The sequence below is a fragment of the Vipera ursinii genome, assembly GCF_947247035.1.
Source record: "Vipera ursinii genome assembly, chromosome: 1".
Classification (NCBI taxonomy): domain Eukaryota; kingdom Metazoa; phylum Chordata; class Lepidosauria; order Squamata; family Viperidae; genus Vipera; species Vipera ursinii.
In genome coordinates this window covers 119,708,853-119,723,137 of record NC_139512.1, presented here as the reverse complement: position 1 = coordinate 119,723,137, position 14,285 = coordinate 119,708,853, and the positions used below count along the sequence as shown (strand labels likewise).

The 14,285-nt window shown below is 47.5% G+C and overlaps 1 protein-coding gene across 1 annotated transcript in view; it reads left to right on the top strand.

Moving 5' to 3' along the window:
- SPEG (striated muscle enriched protein kinase) overlaps positions 1 to 14,285 on the top strand; it is a 149,103-nt gene that overhangs the window by 125,244 nt on the left and 9,574 nt on the right. Inside the window, exons 30-37 of the mRNA XM_083348568.1 lie at positions 662 to 2,843; positions 4,233 to 4,388; positions 5,396 to 5,512; positions 7,453 to 7,620; positions 7,749 to 7,871; positions 8,713 to 8,877; positions 9,781 to 10,507; positions 11,941 to 12,180. Coding sequence (XP_083204694.1) covers positions 662 to 2,843; positions 4,233 to 4,388; positions 5,396 to 5,512; positions 7,453 to 7,620; positions 7,749 to 7,871; positions 8,713 to 8,877; positions 9,781 to 10,507; positions 11,941 to 12,180 — 3,878 coding nt within the window. The remainder of the gene's footprint in view (positions 1 to 661; positions 2,844 to 4,232; positions 4,389 to 5,395; positions 5,513 to 7,452; positions 7,621 to 7,748; positions 7,872 to 8,712; positions 8,878 to 9,780; positions 10,508 to 11,940; positions 12,181 to 14,285) is intronic.

The window sequence follows — 14,285 nt, the reverse complement described above, 5'->3', positions numbered from 1 at the left end:
AATATTGGAAGAAGGATAGTTTGCCCACTGTAGAAGAATGGGTGTTTAAAGTTTCGAATCTTGCAGAAATGTCTAAGATTTCTGCTTATCTGAAGGAACATTCACAGGAAAGATATATTTCAGTTTGGAGGAGATGGATAAATTATATTCAAAACAAATATGGAACTAAAAAGTACCATTTAGCTTATGAGTAGATTTTAGTGGGATATTGTTATTGGTACATTGTTTGTAGTTATGTTAAAAGAGAGTTAAAGCGCATTATGAATTTGGTTAATTGTATATTATGCATAATTTTTATTTAGAATATGATTATTGTAACTATAATCCTGTATTTAGCTCTGGGAAGTGGGGGGGGGAAGTGGGTGGGTTTTGGGGTGGGAGGGGTTTGGGGATATATTGTAAAATTTTGTTTTTGTAAAACTCTTTAATAAAAAAAAAAGAGGGGCCGCTTATTCTATTTAAACGGGTCTTGAAAAAAAACATTTTAGCCTAGCAAATATTTTGCCTGCTTAAGTACTGTACAGAACAGGGTGGGGGATGTTATTACTGGATAGGCACAGCAACCAAACCTATAAGGTGGAAGAGATGGGAGATTTCTACGTTTTTTCCTGAATCCCAGCTCACTTTTTCTCTCTGTCCTTCCTACGCTTTTTTTACACAGCGCTCCCAGATTAGCTACAAGTGTAACATGGTGCCGCGACCGATCCCTGAGCTTCTAGAGGACACATCCACCCACTTGTCTATCGCTGTGCCACGTCTCCTAAAGGAAACATCAGTCCTGTCCTCCTCTTCGGATTCTGATGACCCTGAGGAGCTGCCCTACATTCCTATGCCCCACCAGCCTGAGTTTTCGGGTTCCCGCGTGTCCCTCACCGAGATTCCCACAGAGGAGGAGCCTGTGGGTCCAGATGGGGCTCCAGCGGAGGAGGATACATCCATGGATTGGCAGGATGAAGAGCAGAGAGGTACTGTGGCTCCCAAGAGAAAGGAAGACGTAGAGTCATCCGTGAGGAGGCCCCAAAAACGTTCCACGGAGGCTGACGCCCTGGGCTCTTTGGAAGAGGAGACTAGTGACATCCAGAAAAGGCCAGAGAAAAGGAGGGCACTGAAGAAAGGCTCCAGTCTGGACTCTCCAGATGCATCTGACAAAGCCTCACAGAAGGGAGGGCTGCGCCGAGGCAGTTCTGCAGATAGCGCCCTTTTGCTCAACCTTCCCTCAGATGAAGCGGAGTCCCCCTCCCGCCCGATCTTGACCAAAGCGGCCTCCATGGAGCTGCCCCGTCGCAGCCCCAGCCCTGGCACATTGTATCGTAGGAAAGGTGGCCTCCCCGAGGAAGAATATGCTCAGCGCCTGGAGCTCATGCGTCAGCGCTTACTGCGAGGCAGTCCTGTGGATGGCAAACTGAGTGGCTTGCGGGGGCCCCTGCTGGAGACCCTGGGCCTTGAGAAGAAGGTCCCGAGGCCTCCCCGGTTAGAAAAACAGATGTCCCCAGGGCAAAAAATGGTGCGTGCAGCTTCTAGTGAGACAGCCCCACAGCACTTGCCCCCAGAGGGACGCCTCCTCCAAAAAAGTAGCTCCTTCAGCCAGGGTGACGGGGAGCCTGTCACCCTGCACCGGCGCTCTGGGGCACCATTGGAAATCCCCTTGGCACAGGCAGAGACTCAGAGATTAAAAGAGACCCCTTCCCTCTCAGCATTGAATGAGTCCCGGCCTCACACACCGCATGAAACTCTCTCCAAAGTGCCCAGCCTTGAGATGGAGGTAGGAACTAAGTCCCTCACTAGGTCTAGCCTGAGGAGACCTATCCCTAGACAGTCTGAGGAGAAGCCATCAGCCAGATTTCCTAAACTTGATACTCCAATGGCTGGGAAAGCCATGAGCTCCAAACGGGAATCCATACCATCCAGGCAAATCTCACCCATCCCCGGCAGCTCTGCTCCAAAATGTTCTGCTTATGCTGATGTCATGAAGTCCCTGGCTGGTGAATCTCCCCAAAGCCCTCAGAGGGAGAGCGCTGAAGCTTCCATTGCTGCTCCTGAAGGTGTGCCTCAGCAATCCCCCCCAGAAATGCCACCCTCTGCTGTGGTCTCCAGCCAAGAGAAAGAACTTCCCTCCTCAGCTGAACGCATTGCGGACATTGACTCTGAAGAAGTCTTTGAAGCCAAATTCAAGAGAGGCAGGGAAGGCTCCTTCAGCAGAGGCTATAAGCTAATCTCCAGATCTGAGGAGCGACACCTGGCCAGGCCCCTGGTGCAGGAAGAAGGCATTTATCGGCCAGGACCAGCGGGTGCTCCACTAGAATTTTCCAAGTCTACGGCCCCCAAGCAGCTAGGAGCACGCTCCCGTTCAGTACAGGACCTGCACGAAGTGGAGAAGGAAGGAGGCTTCATTCGCAGGATGTCAATGCGCCTGCGTCGGACTCCCCCTGCTGAGAGAAAGAAGGTCAAGGAGGGGGAGGCAGGGAGTATGGGCCAGGGGCGTAGACCTTCCTGGGGCTTGGCTTCCAAGGACAAAAAGGACGCAGGGAGCCAACAATCCGAGCCTGGCTCCAGTGAATCCCCCGTGATGGCCGTACGCCGGAAGATTGGAAGTACAGTAGGCCGCCTCTCCACACATCTGCGTAGCCACTCACAGCAACAGGCTGGTGACGACCGTCCTGTTGCTACTGGTGACCGTGTCAGGCAGCATGAGAAGAGAGCTCCCTTTCTCTCTCAGATACGCCGTGCAACCTCTGAGGGTGAAAACCTGCTCCAGGCGGGCATCCCACAGAACCAGCTGGCAGCCCAGTCTGCTAAGGTCCCCTCCACAGAATCGTTCCAGTCTGAGTCGTCCACAGGCAATGGTGAGCTACAAGTCATTACCGGGGAGGGGAAGGGAAAGAGGAAGGACTGCAAGTGGAACTTATGGCCAGGCACACCTCTGCCTAAGTGCTGTTGATGCTGCCTTCTGTATTTTGGAAGATGCATTTGATAAGGTTCACATCTTTCACCCTATTCAAATAGTCTTTGTTCCTGAAGACCTGTCAGGGAAGAGCAAACGTACCCAACATGTTAATTTTGCAGGTATAGGCACTCTTTGTGACCACATTCAAATATTCCCCAGCCATATATATCCTTGCAGACTGAAATGATGTAGTCTAGCAACCAACATTGTATCTTGGTGCACAATGACTGCTGAATTAACTATTTTTTTTTGTGGGGGGGGGGGTTTCACATAATACTCTAAAGTCTAAACCATAAATTCTAATGGCTGTTGGTGGTTTACAAAAGTAGCCATAGTAAATACTAACACACTCAGCATAGTGTTCAAATGCAGTGTGATAAGCCTTCACCTGACCTGAATAGATGCTTTGTTTTACTTTGTTTTTGCCACCTGGAGCCTCCATGTGAAGCCTCCATGTGTTTTGCACTCTACCCCATAAGTTTCAACTAGCACAAAATATAGTCAAGCGTTAAAAGTAAAGGTAAAGGTTCCCCCACACATGCGTGCTAGTCGTTTCCGACTCTAGGGGCCGGTGCTCATCTCCGTTTCAAAGCCGAGGAGCCAGCGTTTATCCGAGGATGTCTCTGTGGTTACGTGGCCGGCATGACTAGACGCCAAAGGCGCACAGAGCGCTGTTACCTTCCCACCGTAGTGGTCCCTATTTTTCTACTTGCATTTTTACGTGCTTTTGAACTGCTAGGTTGGCAGAAGCTGGGACGAGTAACAGGCGCTCACTCTGTTATGCGGCACTTGGGCTTCGACCCACCAAACTGCCGATCTTCTGATCGACAAGCTCAGCGTCCTAACCCACTGAGCCACCGTGTCCCTAGTCAAGTGTTATTCGGTCCCAAAAATTTGGAAGGGCACAATTCACGATAAGAAAAATGTGAGAAAATATTCCCCAGGCTTTCTGCTCTTTGGGAATGATGGCCACAGTATGCAATTAAGTAAAAGCCCAGAAGAGACTGTGACACCCCAAGGAGGATTATGAGTAGCATCTCCTGTGTTGTGATGTTAGGGCAAAAGTGAAGGGCTGAAGGGCAAAAGTGAAGAAGGGCTGGGTATACAAAAGATAAAAGTACAGCCACGGTGGAGCAGAGCACCAGTAGCAAGTGTGTGTAACCCTTGATTTTATACATTCACCACGGGGAAAGCCAGGTTTCAGACAAACAGACTTGCCCTCCTCCAAAGGCATTAATTCTGTCGTTCTGGTCAGGAAAGAGCCAGCCCATATTTGTTGCCCCTACAGTTTCCAGCGATGGCCACCGACGCAGCTCTCGTTGGGATCGCTGGAGTTTATCCCGTGCCAAGAAGGACAAGGTGGCCTCTCAGCCCAACCTCCCTGCCAGCCTGAGAGGGGAAGGCGTTGTTATTGTCAATCAACCTTACACTCTGAGTGAATCGGGTAAGTCAGGGGGTGTCAAACTCAATTTCATTGAGGGCCGCATCAGCATTGCGGTTGCCCTCAGGGGACCAGGTGGGCGTGGCCTGGGTGGGCGTGGCCTATTGGGTGGGCGTGGCTAGAGTGCGTATGGCCTACTGGGTGGGCGTGGCCAGCTCTACATCGTTCGCATCAAGGGTGCCTATGGGGGCCTGGGCAGGAGTGGGACAGATCTGAGGGTCTCTGGCAGGAGGAGGGTCTCTGGGCCAGGGCCAAGGCAGTGGGGGCCGTTCCCTCACTGTTTCCAGGATGGCTTTGCGGGCCGCATGAAACCACTTCACGGGCCAGATCCGGCCCCCGGGCCTTGTGTTTGACATGTCTGAGGTAAGTATATGCCATTTAGTGTCAGGGAGGGAGAGCGCTGGATCTGTTCACTTCCATTTTGCTCTGTTACAAAGTTTTCACACTTGCGGGAAGCCCCTCGATATTGAAGGCTCCAGCTTGAGGTGCTTTTTTTCACACTTTTTTTTTTGTCACCTGAAATTGTACAGGTGACTTTTTGTTTGCTTGCTTGCAACTGGGACCTGCACTTCTTGAAAACATGGGTTGTTTTTTTTTCACCAGGGGAGGGGCAGAGTGGTCAGGTTACGGTAAGGTGTCACGTAAGAGGAAGGAACCATGTTTGTTTTGCTTTTCTTCCTTCAAACTTTAAGGATATTTTTTTTATTGTTTCTGTTCTATTTTAGGTGCACTAAGTTCAGCCCAGCACAGTTTGCCACTTTAGTTTTTCCCATCAGAAATTGGCTGGAAGCGGCATTGCAATTTTGTATGATTTGCCACTTAATTTTATGGTGGCAGCTCAGGAAGGGGGTCAAGAAAGGGGCTCAGGATTGTAAATCACCTGCCTTCACTAGAGGGAATTATTCCTATCCCAGTAATAAGAATTAGATTCCTGCCAAATCCTTTAGTACCAACCAGGTGGCATTTCGCAGCCTTTTCCAATGAATGCCTCTTATCTGTTTTCCTACCAGATTTCCCTCCTGTTTTCCACATAAAATTAAAGGACCAGGTATTGTTGGAGGGAGAGGCAGTGCAACTTTGCTGCCTCCCTGCCGCCAGCCCCGCCCCTTGTATTCTGTGGATGAAAGGTAAGTTCTGCACCACAAGGAGAACATGCCTCCTACATGTGGGCTGTGATAGGCCAAGGAGCTACCTAGATCTTGCAAGGTCAAGAAAGGGGGAACCTGATTCATTCTGAGTCTCCTTGCAAGGACTATACTATCCTTCTCCAATCTCGTGTGGGAGTACGCAGCTCCCATCATCCTCTGCAAGCTCTGCCACTGGTGGTGGTGGCTGCAAGTGAGAGCAGTGCTGGCCGAGCTGAGTAATATTCAGCCTTGAAACTTCATCACTGAACTGAAATTTATCAGAAAGGGGACATAACTGTAGCCCAAATAGATGAAGTGGCTCAGTTAGAATCTTATGGTACAAAGTCTTAAATCCTTGGCTTGAACTGCCATCCCAGTGACTGCAAAGAGTTGGAATTCAGAATTAAATTGCATCAAAAACAACAAGCCCTTTCAGTTAAATCCAACTTTCTGGGTGTGTTCACATGACACAACTGACTCAGCCTCCGTGACTCCTGGTTTTTTCTGTGACGTGGCACATGATCAGTTGAATGTAAATAGCCTTTGTTATATGGACAATGGTCATCTTGCCCAATGTCCTTGTGTCTTTTATGCTATTTATAATCTTTCTTCCTTCCTTCCTTCCTTCCTTCCTTCCTTCCTTCCTTCCTTCCTTCCTTCCTTCCTTCCTTCCTTCCTTCCTTCCTGTAATTTGATACCGCTCTGTCTGGGTTCACGCACCTGTATGTAATTAAAAATGTGTGCATATATGGGATTAAAAACAAAAGCAACTAAAGAAACAGTAAAAAAAAGTCCATTCTATAAGCCACAAGGCTTCTAACTCCATGTGGTGGACAGGAGAATCAACTCAATCAACCAGTCTTCTGAGTTCATATGATATAGGTGAAGGTAAAGGTTCCCCCGCACATGCGTGCTAGTCGTTTCCGACTCTAGGGGCCGGTGCTCATCTCCGTTTCATAGCCGAAGAGCCAGCGCTTGTCCGAGGACGTCTCTGTGGTCATGTGGCTGGCATGACTAGACGCCAAAGGCGCACGGAACGCTGTTACCTTCCCACCGTAGTGGTCCCTATTTTTCTACTTGCATTTTTTACGTGCTTTCAAACTGCTAGGTTGGCAGAAGCTGGGACAAGTAACAGGTGCTCACTCTGCTACGCGGCACTCGGGCTTCGACCCGCCAAACTGCCGACCTTCTGATTGACAAGCTCAGCGTCCTAACCCACTGAGCCACCCCTCCCTTTCATATGGTATAAACTAGTTAATTTAAGACTAGTTTCGGTTAAGAAGTTTTATGTAGCATTCGAATAAGTCTTCTTTCGTTTTCTTTTTTCTTTTTCTATTTTAGTTTTTTTATATATATTTAATATTGCTAAGGTTTGTTTTATCCTATATAAGTTAGAGAGTGATGGATTTTAGAATTTATAGTTGTTAGTATATGGTTGTTTATGATTGCTTTTATATATATATATATATATATATACCTTGTATTTAGCTCTGGGAAGTCGGGGGGGGGAGGGGGGGGAGGGAGGGGGGGAGGGGGAGAGGTAGGGGGGGAGGGGGGAGGGGGAAGGGGTGCTTTTTAAAGGAAAACTGTATTTTAAAACTTTTCAATTAAAAAAAAAAGACTAGTTTCCTGGGATTGCTTAAAACCAGTAACTTGGGAGGACTGATCCTGATCTAGAAATGACCATGTTAAGCTTAACATGTCACTTCTGCAGTCACTCAGTGTTAGACCAAATCCACCTGGCAAACTCAGAACCAGAAATTGGAGAGTAAGGGGAGGGACAAGTTTCAGCTTTGTATCAAAATTATGTGTTTGAATACATTGTTATCAGATGTGGGAAGCCATAGCAAAGGAGCATAAATGTGAAAGTCTGATGAAGAGCAGTCTGAATCATCAATGTCTCTAGTTTGGTTGAACTGACTATTTTCTGTCTTCCACAGATAAACGTGCCCTGGTTTCAGAGGGACTTCTTAATATTGTGGCATGTAAGGATGGCCGTCAGCTACTTACCATTTCCAAAGTCTCCAAGAAGGATGCAGGCCTGTATGAATGTAATGCTACAAATGCCTTGGGCACTGCAACTAGTTCCTGCACCATTGCTGTGGCACGTAAGAATAAACAAAGGTTTTCTAAAAATTCCCCTCCCCCCCTCGAATCAATATTGTATTTCTGCCATATATATAGTTGCTGTTCGTGTCCCTCAGTTCATTCTCTTTTTAAAACCCATTTGGAACAGGTCTTCCTGGGAGACCAGGCACTCCAGAAATTCCACAAAAATACAGAAACACAGTCCTGGTCTTGTGGAGGCCAGCAGACACTCAGGCGCCCTGCACATACACACTGGAACGCAAGATAGATGGTATGTACCTATTGGATGTGGCAGAGTGTGTATCTGCTGCAGAGATTCTCAAGAGCAGCTGTTCTCCTGAACAGCTACCTGAAGTATCCTTGCATTTTTTATTTGAAGAATTCTGTTTCTTTCTAATGAGTCTGTCACTAGTTGCTTGCCCACTCCTGTCTGATTTGATTTTTCTCTTCTTTCCCAAACTGCTGGTGGTGCAACGCAAAGAAGAGAGGATGGTCTCCCTTCTCTAGCTCTTTGCATTCAGTAAAACTCATCTGTTGTGCAACTCTTTGTTGGCTGGAATTCGTACCATTTGGGGGGGGGAGGGGTGTGAGAAGCGACAGTGAAAAGAGCAGTGTCACAAAATGGTCCTGTATTGGAAGGGGTGGGTTCTCCGCACTTGGGATGTGGCTCTTTGCAGTTTAAATCAAAGTATTAGCTGACTGTCTGTTACGTTGCTAGCTGAGGTATTTTCTGCTTCAGAATGGGAGAAAACCACGCTGTCCATTTTTAGCAATCGTGCTTCTGGAATTTGGTGACAGAAGGAACTCTGGGGTTGTGGGTTATCATCTCTGATTCAACGGACTAAGTCCAAGTATGAAGAGCAGATTTTGACCAGTGGCCAAAAACAAAATCCAACTCTCTGGAATGCTGGAAGTTTCTTGAGGCTAGAAGTATTTTCTTGTTTGGCACAGCCTCTTCCCTTTGCCCACCAATATACGTACTTACATTAGATTTGCAAAGCAAATTAGATGAGGTTGAAAATAAAACATGACAGCCAAGATCATTCATGGGATCTGCTTTTTAAAAAACAACAACAACAACAACAACCTAACTCCTTTTTTCTCCCCCTCAGGAGAACATGATTGGAAAACAATCAGCTCAGGCATTGCTGACTGTTACTTCAACGCAACGGATCTTCCCGTAGGAAACACCGTCAAGTTCCGTGTTGCCTGTGCCAACAAAGCTGGACAAGGCCCGTACAGTAACCCTTCAGGGAAAGTGTTCATTGAGTCTGCAGGTGAGAAGGAGGAAAGCCTCGTATTAAATTATGTTAGCTTACATTATTTCTTCAGGGAAATAAAATTCCCAGAACCATTTACAAGTATCCATAATAAAATAGTCCTTACGCTCCAATTTACAGTCAAAAGCAGGGGTCTTCAAACTTGGCAACTTTAAGACTTGTGGACTTCAACTCCCAGAATTCCTCAGCCAGCCAGGGCTGGCTGAGGAATTCTGGGAGTTGAAGTCCACAAGTCTTAAAATTGCCATGTTTGAAGACCCCCCTGGTCAAAAAGGTGACTATCAAAAAAGACTGAGAGGGAGGGGGGAAACATGTTGAGATAGTTATCTGGATGGATGGGAATTTTCTTATTCTATATTTGATTCTACTCACATTAAAAATAAGATTTGCCCTGCTTCTATCTTTCTGAACTGGCATTTTCTCTTCTGTTGTTAACATAATACCTTTTTATTTATTTTACTTATTTATTAAATGTGCTTGCCGTCTAGGCTGCAAGGCGGCAATACCTTTAGGTTTTAAGCTTAGTCCACATTCTTACCTCCCCACTTCAGAGTGATGCAGTTCTTGAGAAGTCCTCCTGTGAGTAATTCAGAAAGCAGGAGGCAAACACCAGGAGAGGTTGTTTGGTGGCATCTCATCAAGCTTGCTTCTTATAGCAGCAACCCCTTGTTCCAGCCTGTGTGGCTAGTGCTTGCCACCTGGTTCCACATTCTGGATTGTGCCTTCAACTGGCTGTAAATCCATCCCATGGTAGCAAAACAGAGAATGTTTCTTCCTTCATCCCGTTCTATCACAGTTGGCTTTCCTGTTTTGGAGAGGAGTCAACTCAGCATTCTCACTGGCTTTTGGAAGGAAAGTGAGCCTAGAAACTTTCCCTTTTGTGTTTTTCTTCCCATTCAGAACCCACAGCTGCCCATTTTGGTCTTCCTGCCAAGAAGAACAGAACAGCTTCAACCAGATCTACTCAGACGCTTCCTCATCAGACTCCCCAACCAATGACGAAAAGCACTGGTCCTCCGTCGACCCCTGAGCCAGTTTTAGGACAGGTTCCTGCTGTGCCACAAGTGATTCAAGCCAGTGAGGAGATATCTGTGGCTTCAGAGAAAGAAAAGCTCCCAATTGCAGCCCTCCTTCCATCCACCCAAGATTCCCCCACTTTGGAAGGTCCATCCATGATCAAGGCTCCTTTCCCAGAATCAACATTAAAGCCTTCCAGGACAGCCTCTTCCCTCAGCACTCATAATGTCCCGACTACCACCAAGGGTTTGCCGACCCCAGCATCATCCCCTGGTTCTTCTGTCTCCCAGTTCTCCCCAGTCCAGCCTGCACTTCCAACTTCCACAGTGGACTCACCAGGGACCATCTCTCCTAAAACCGTGCCATATGTTGCCACCTCTTTTGTCTCCATCCCACCAAGACCACCTGTCACAGCAGATGATGCCCCCAGCCCCTCAGTCTCCCCCACCACAGAAGAAATACCTTCACACACACGTTTTCTAAGGCGGATCGTCACCTCCAGTAAGGATACTAGTAGTGGAGCCCGGGGCAGTCTTACTTCAAAAGATGAATCCGCTTTGCGCCAAGGAGTGCCTCAAAAGCCATACACCTTCTTGGATGAGAAAGCGAGGTAAGCGATTCATATCAATAACAAAGCTGCCTTAGACTGAATCATACCTTGGGCCATTTAGCCCAGCGTTCTACATGCACGTGAGTTGTCCAACAGGCTCATGAGATGACATTTTTTCCTTTCCCCTGGAGCTTTTCGGCCAGAGATGTCAGAGACTGAGACTGAAATCTTCCACGGAGTTATTTCTGCAATGTGGTGTTTTAGATGGTATGCAGCCTCAGACCTTTGTAAATAATAACAGAGGGTTTTGCACCATTGCCACAGTGGGGCTGATTGAGTTGAATAGATGTTGCAGCTCCTGGATCTTTGCAATACTGTGAACTGAACTCCAGAGAAGTTTCTCCTCTTAGTTTATTTCATGGATTAGTCAAAGATCATTTGGTTTGTCATGTTCAGCCCCTTAGTAAATGCAGGAATCCGGATTAGAATGTCTGACAGAAGTTATCCAGCTTCTTGAACAAATCCAGCAAAGGGCAACTCAACCCCTCAGTGGATAATTGGGTTCACTGATGAAATTGCTTCACCCATTTCTCTTAATATTCGGTGGGAATTTGCTATTTTATAACTTACCATGATTTTCATACCCTGCGCTTCAGGAAGGCAGAACTTCCTTCTGACATCCTTTCAGGTACTTGAAGAGCATTCTCACACCTTTATTCATGCCTTTTAAGGATGAATATACCTAGTTTCCTCATTAGGAATATTTATAAGACTACAGCTCCCAAGCTCTCAGGGAGCTTATGAGTAACCGTGTGAAACCTGTTGCTAATCTCTCAAATTTTGTAGGGATTATTGACCTATAGTTCTGTATTACAAAAATCAGTTTGCAAGGAGCTTGTATGATATGCTGCACAATCACCCTTTTCCAGTGCTTTTTTTCTAAAAAAAAAAAAAAAGCTGCCGGAACTCACACACGTCATACAACCCCCCTTGCCTACCCTACAAGGTTCCAGCCAAAAAAGGTGCCGGAACTCCATTCTATGACAAAAAAAGCCCTGCCCTTTTCTTTAACTAAGCATTTTCAACATTGTCCTTAAGCTGTAATGCTCAAAACAACTTCAGATGTGTTTTGTAGGAGAGAGACCCAAAACAGTGGTTTGCATTTCCTGTTTCCCATTTTGTATTATCCTTTGTAATGTCCGAAACATAATTATTTTATCTCCACCCCTTTGATGAGCTCTGTGGGATTACACATGTTAGGACATCAAAAAGAAAAAAAGTGTGATAAACAGGTTACATAATTCACCCTTCTTGTTTCTCTATCAAGTTGTAATGTCAGTTATAAGTACAGCTAGTCAATACGGATTCACCAGGTTTTTACATGGAATGGCCCCGGTCTCTTGACTGATTGATTTTGCAGGTGAAGGCGGTTCTAGATTGCACTAAACAGCACCCAGCCATGCACTAAATGTATATTATATGTTTCTGTGCAGAGGCCGTTTTGGAGTGATCCGGGAATGTAAGGAGAATGCCACAGGCAAGCGTTTTCTGGCCAAAATTGTACCCTATGAGGCAGAAGGCAAGCAAAATGTCCTGCAGGAGTACGAGATCCTTAAGGGTCTGCACCACGAACGCATCATGACCCTCCATGAAGCCTACATTACTCCTCGCTATCTGGTGCTGATAGCAGAATATTGCACTGGGAAAGAGATCCTCTTCCACCTTGTTGACAGGTTTGTTGGGGGCAAATGGTGAGAATGAGACTTCAGATGGTTATAAAGGTCTTTGTGTCCAAGAGAGGCAAACAGGAATCTGCAGGATTTGGACAGCAAGCAGAGAATTCCATAAGGAAATATATCAGGCCAAGGTTAAAGAGCTTTGAAAGAATATGGTCGCAACGTGTTGGCTAATCCCAACAAATCCTTTGCAACCTGAACCAGATTTAATTACCAGGGAAATTGATAGTGGAGATTATCATTTATTCAAGGCAAGGTTATTCAGTACGAAGCTTATACCTCTCAGCCACTGAATTGCGGGTGAAAAGGGAAATTTCTGCTTGATCCAACTATGTTTACGTTTTATTTTACGTTTTATTTAATTTATATACCGCCCTTCTCCCTGGGGACTCAGGGCGGTTCACAGGGCATATAAATAAAAATACAATACTATACAAAAGTTAAAACAGAGATTAAATCAATGCCCAATTAAAAAACAATAATACAATCTAAAATAACAATTTAAAACCCAGCTCCCCCATCAGGCCAGACCGGCCAATTCAAACAAATGGGTCTTCAGACCACGACGGAAAGTTCGGAGGTCCGATGCCGTCCGGAGCTCCACCGGCAGTTGGTTCCACAAAGCCGGGGCACCCACAGAGAAGGCTCTCCCCCTGGGGGCCGCCAGTCGGCATTCCCTGACCGGAGGCACCCTGAGGAGGCCCTCTCTGTGGGAACGCACAGGGCGGAGGGGAGTTGAAGCCGGCAGCAGGTGGTCCCCGAGGTACCCCGGACCCATGCCATGTAGGGACTTAAAGATCATAACCAAGACCTTGAACCTCACCCGGAAGACAACTGGTAACCAATGCAGCTCGCAGAGCAAAGGTGTAACATGGGAGTACCGGGAAACTCCCAAGACAACTCTCGCGGCCGCATTCTGTACCAGTTGGAGCCTCCGAGTGGTCTTCAAGGGAAGCCCCATGTAGAGAGCATTACAGTAGTCAAGGCAAGAGGTCACGAGCGCATGAGTGACCGTGCACAGGGCATCCCGGTCCAGATAGGGCCGCAACTGGCGCACCAGGCGAACCTGGGCAAAAGCCCCCCTAGTCACGGCCACTACATGATCTTCTAGGGTAAGCCGTGAATCTAGGAGGACTCCCAAGTTGCGAGCCCTATCCACGGGGGGTAAGAGCTCACCCCCCATAGAAAGAGATGGAACATTTTGAATGTCCCGGGATGCCGGAATGCACAGCCACTCAGTCTTGTCAGGGTTGAGCTGAAGTCTGTTCCTCCCCATCCAGACCCGAACCGCCTCCAGGCAACGGGACATCACAGCGAGGGCATCACTGGGGTGGTTTGGGGTCGAAAAGAAAAGTTGGGTATCATCGGCATATTGATGATACCCAACTCCAAAACCACGAATGATCTCACCCAGCGGTTTCATGTAGATGTTGAACAGGAGAGGCGAGAGAACCGACCCCTGAGGAACTCCACAAACGAGAGACCTAGGGGCCGATCTCTGCCCCCCTGCCAACACCGACTGCGAACGTCCCAGGAGATAGGAGGAGAACCACCGAAGAACCGTGCCTCCCACTCCCAATCCCCTGAGACGCCGCAGCAAGATACCATGGTCGATGGTATCGAAAGCCGCCGAGAGGTCTAATAGGACTAGGACAGAGGAATATCCCCTGTCTCGAGCCCTCCAGAGATCATTCACCAGAGCGACCAATGCCGTCTCCGTGCTGTACCCGGGCCTGAAACCCGATTGGTAGGGGTCCAGATAATCCGCTTCATCCAGGACCAGAGGGAGCTGATGCGCCACCACACTCTCAACAACCTTCGCAAGAAAGCGAAGGTTGGAGACTGGACGAAAGTTGTTCAATACAGCTGGGTCCAAGGCAGGCTTCTTGAGGAGAGGTCTCACCACCGCCTCCTTCAAGACGGTGGGGAAATAACCCTCACTCAAAGAAGCAGATATAACCGCCTGGAGCCAGCCTCGTGTCCTCTCCCTAGCTGCATAAACCAGCCAGGAAGGGCACGGATCCAACAAACATGTGGAGGAGCTCAGCCTCCCCATAATCCTGTCCACTTCATCAGGGGTCACAGAATCAAACTTTTCCCAG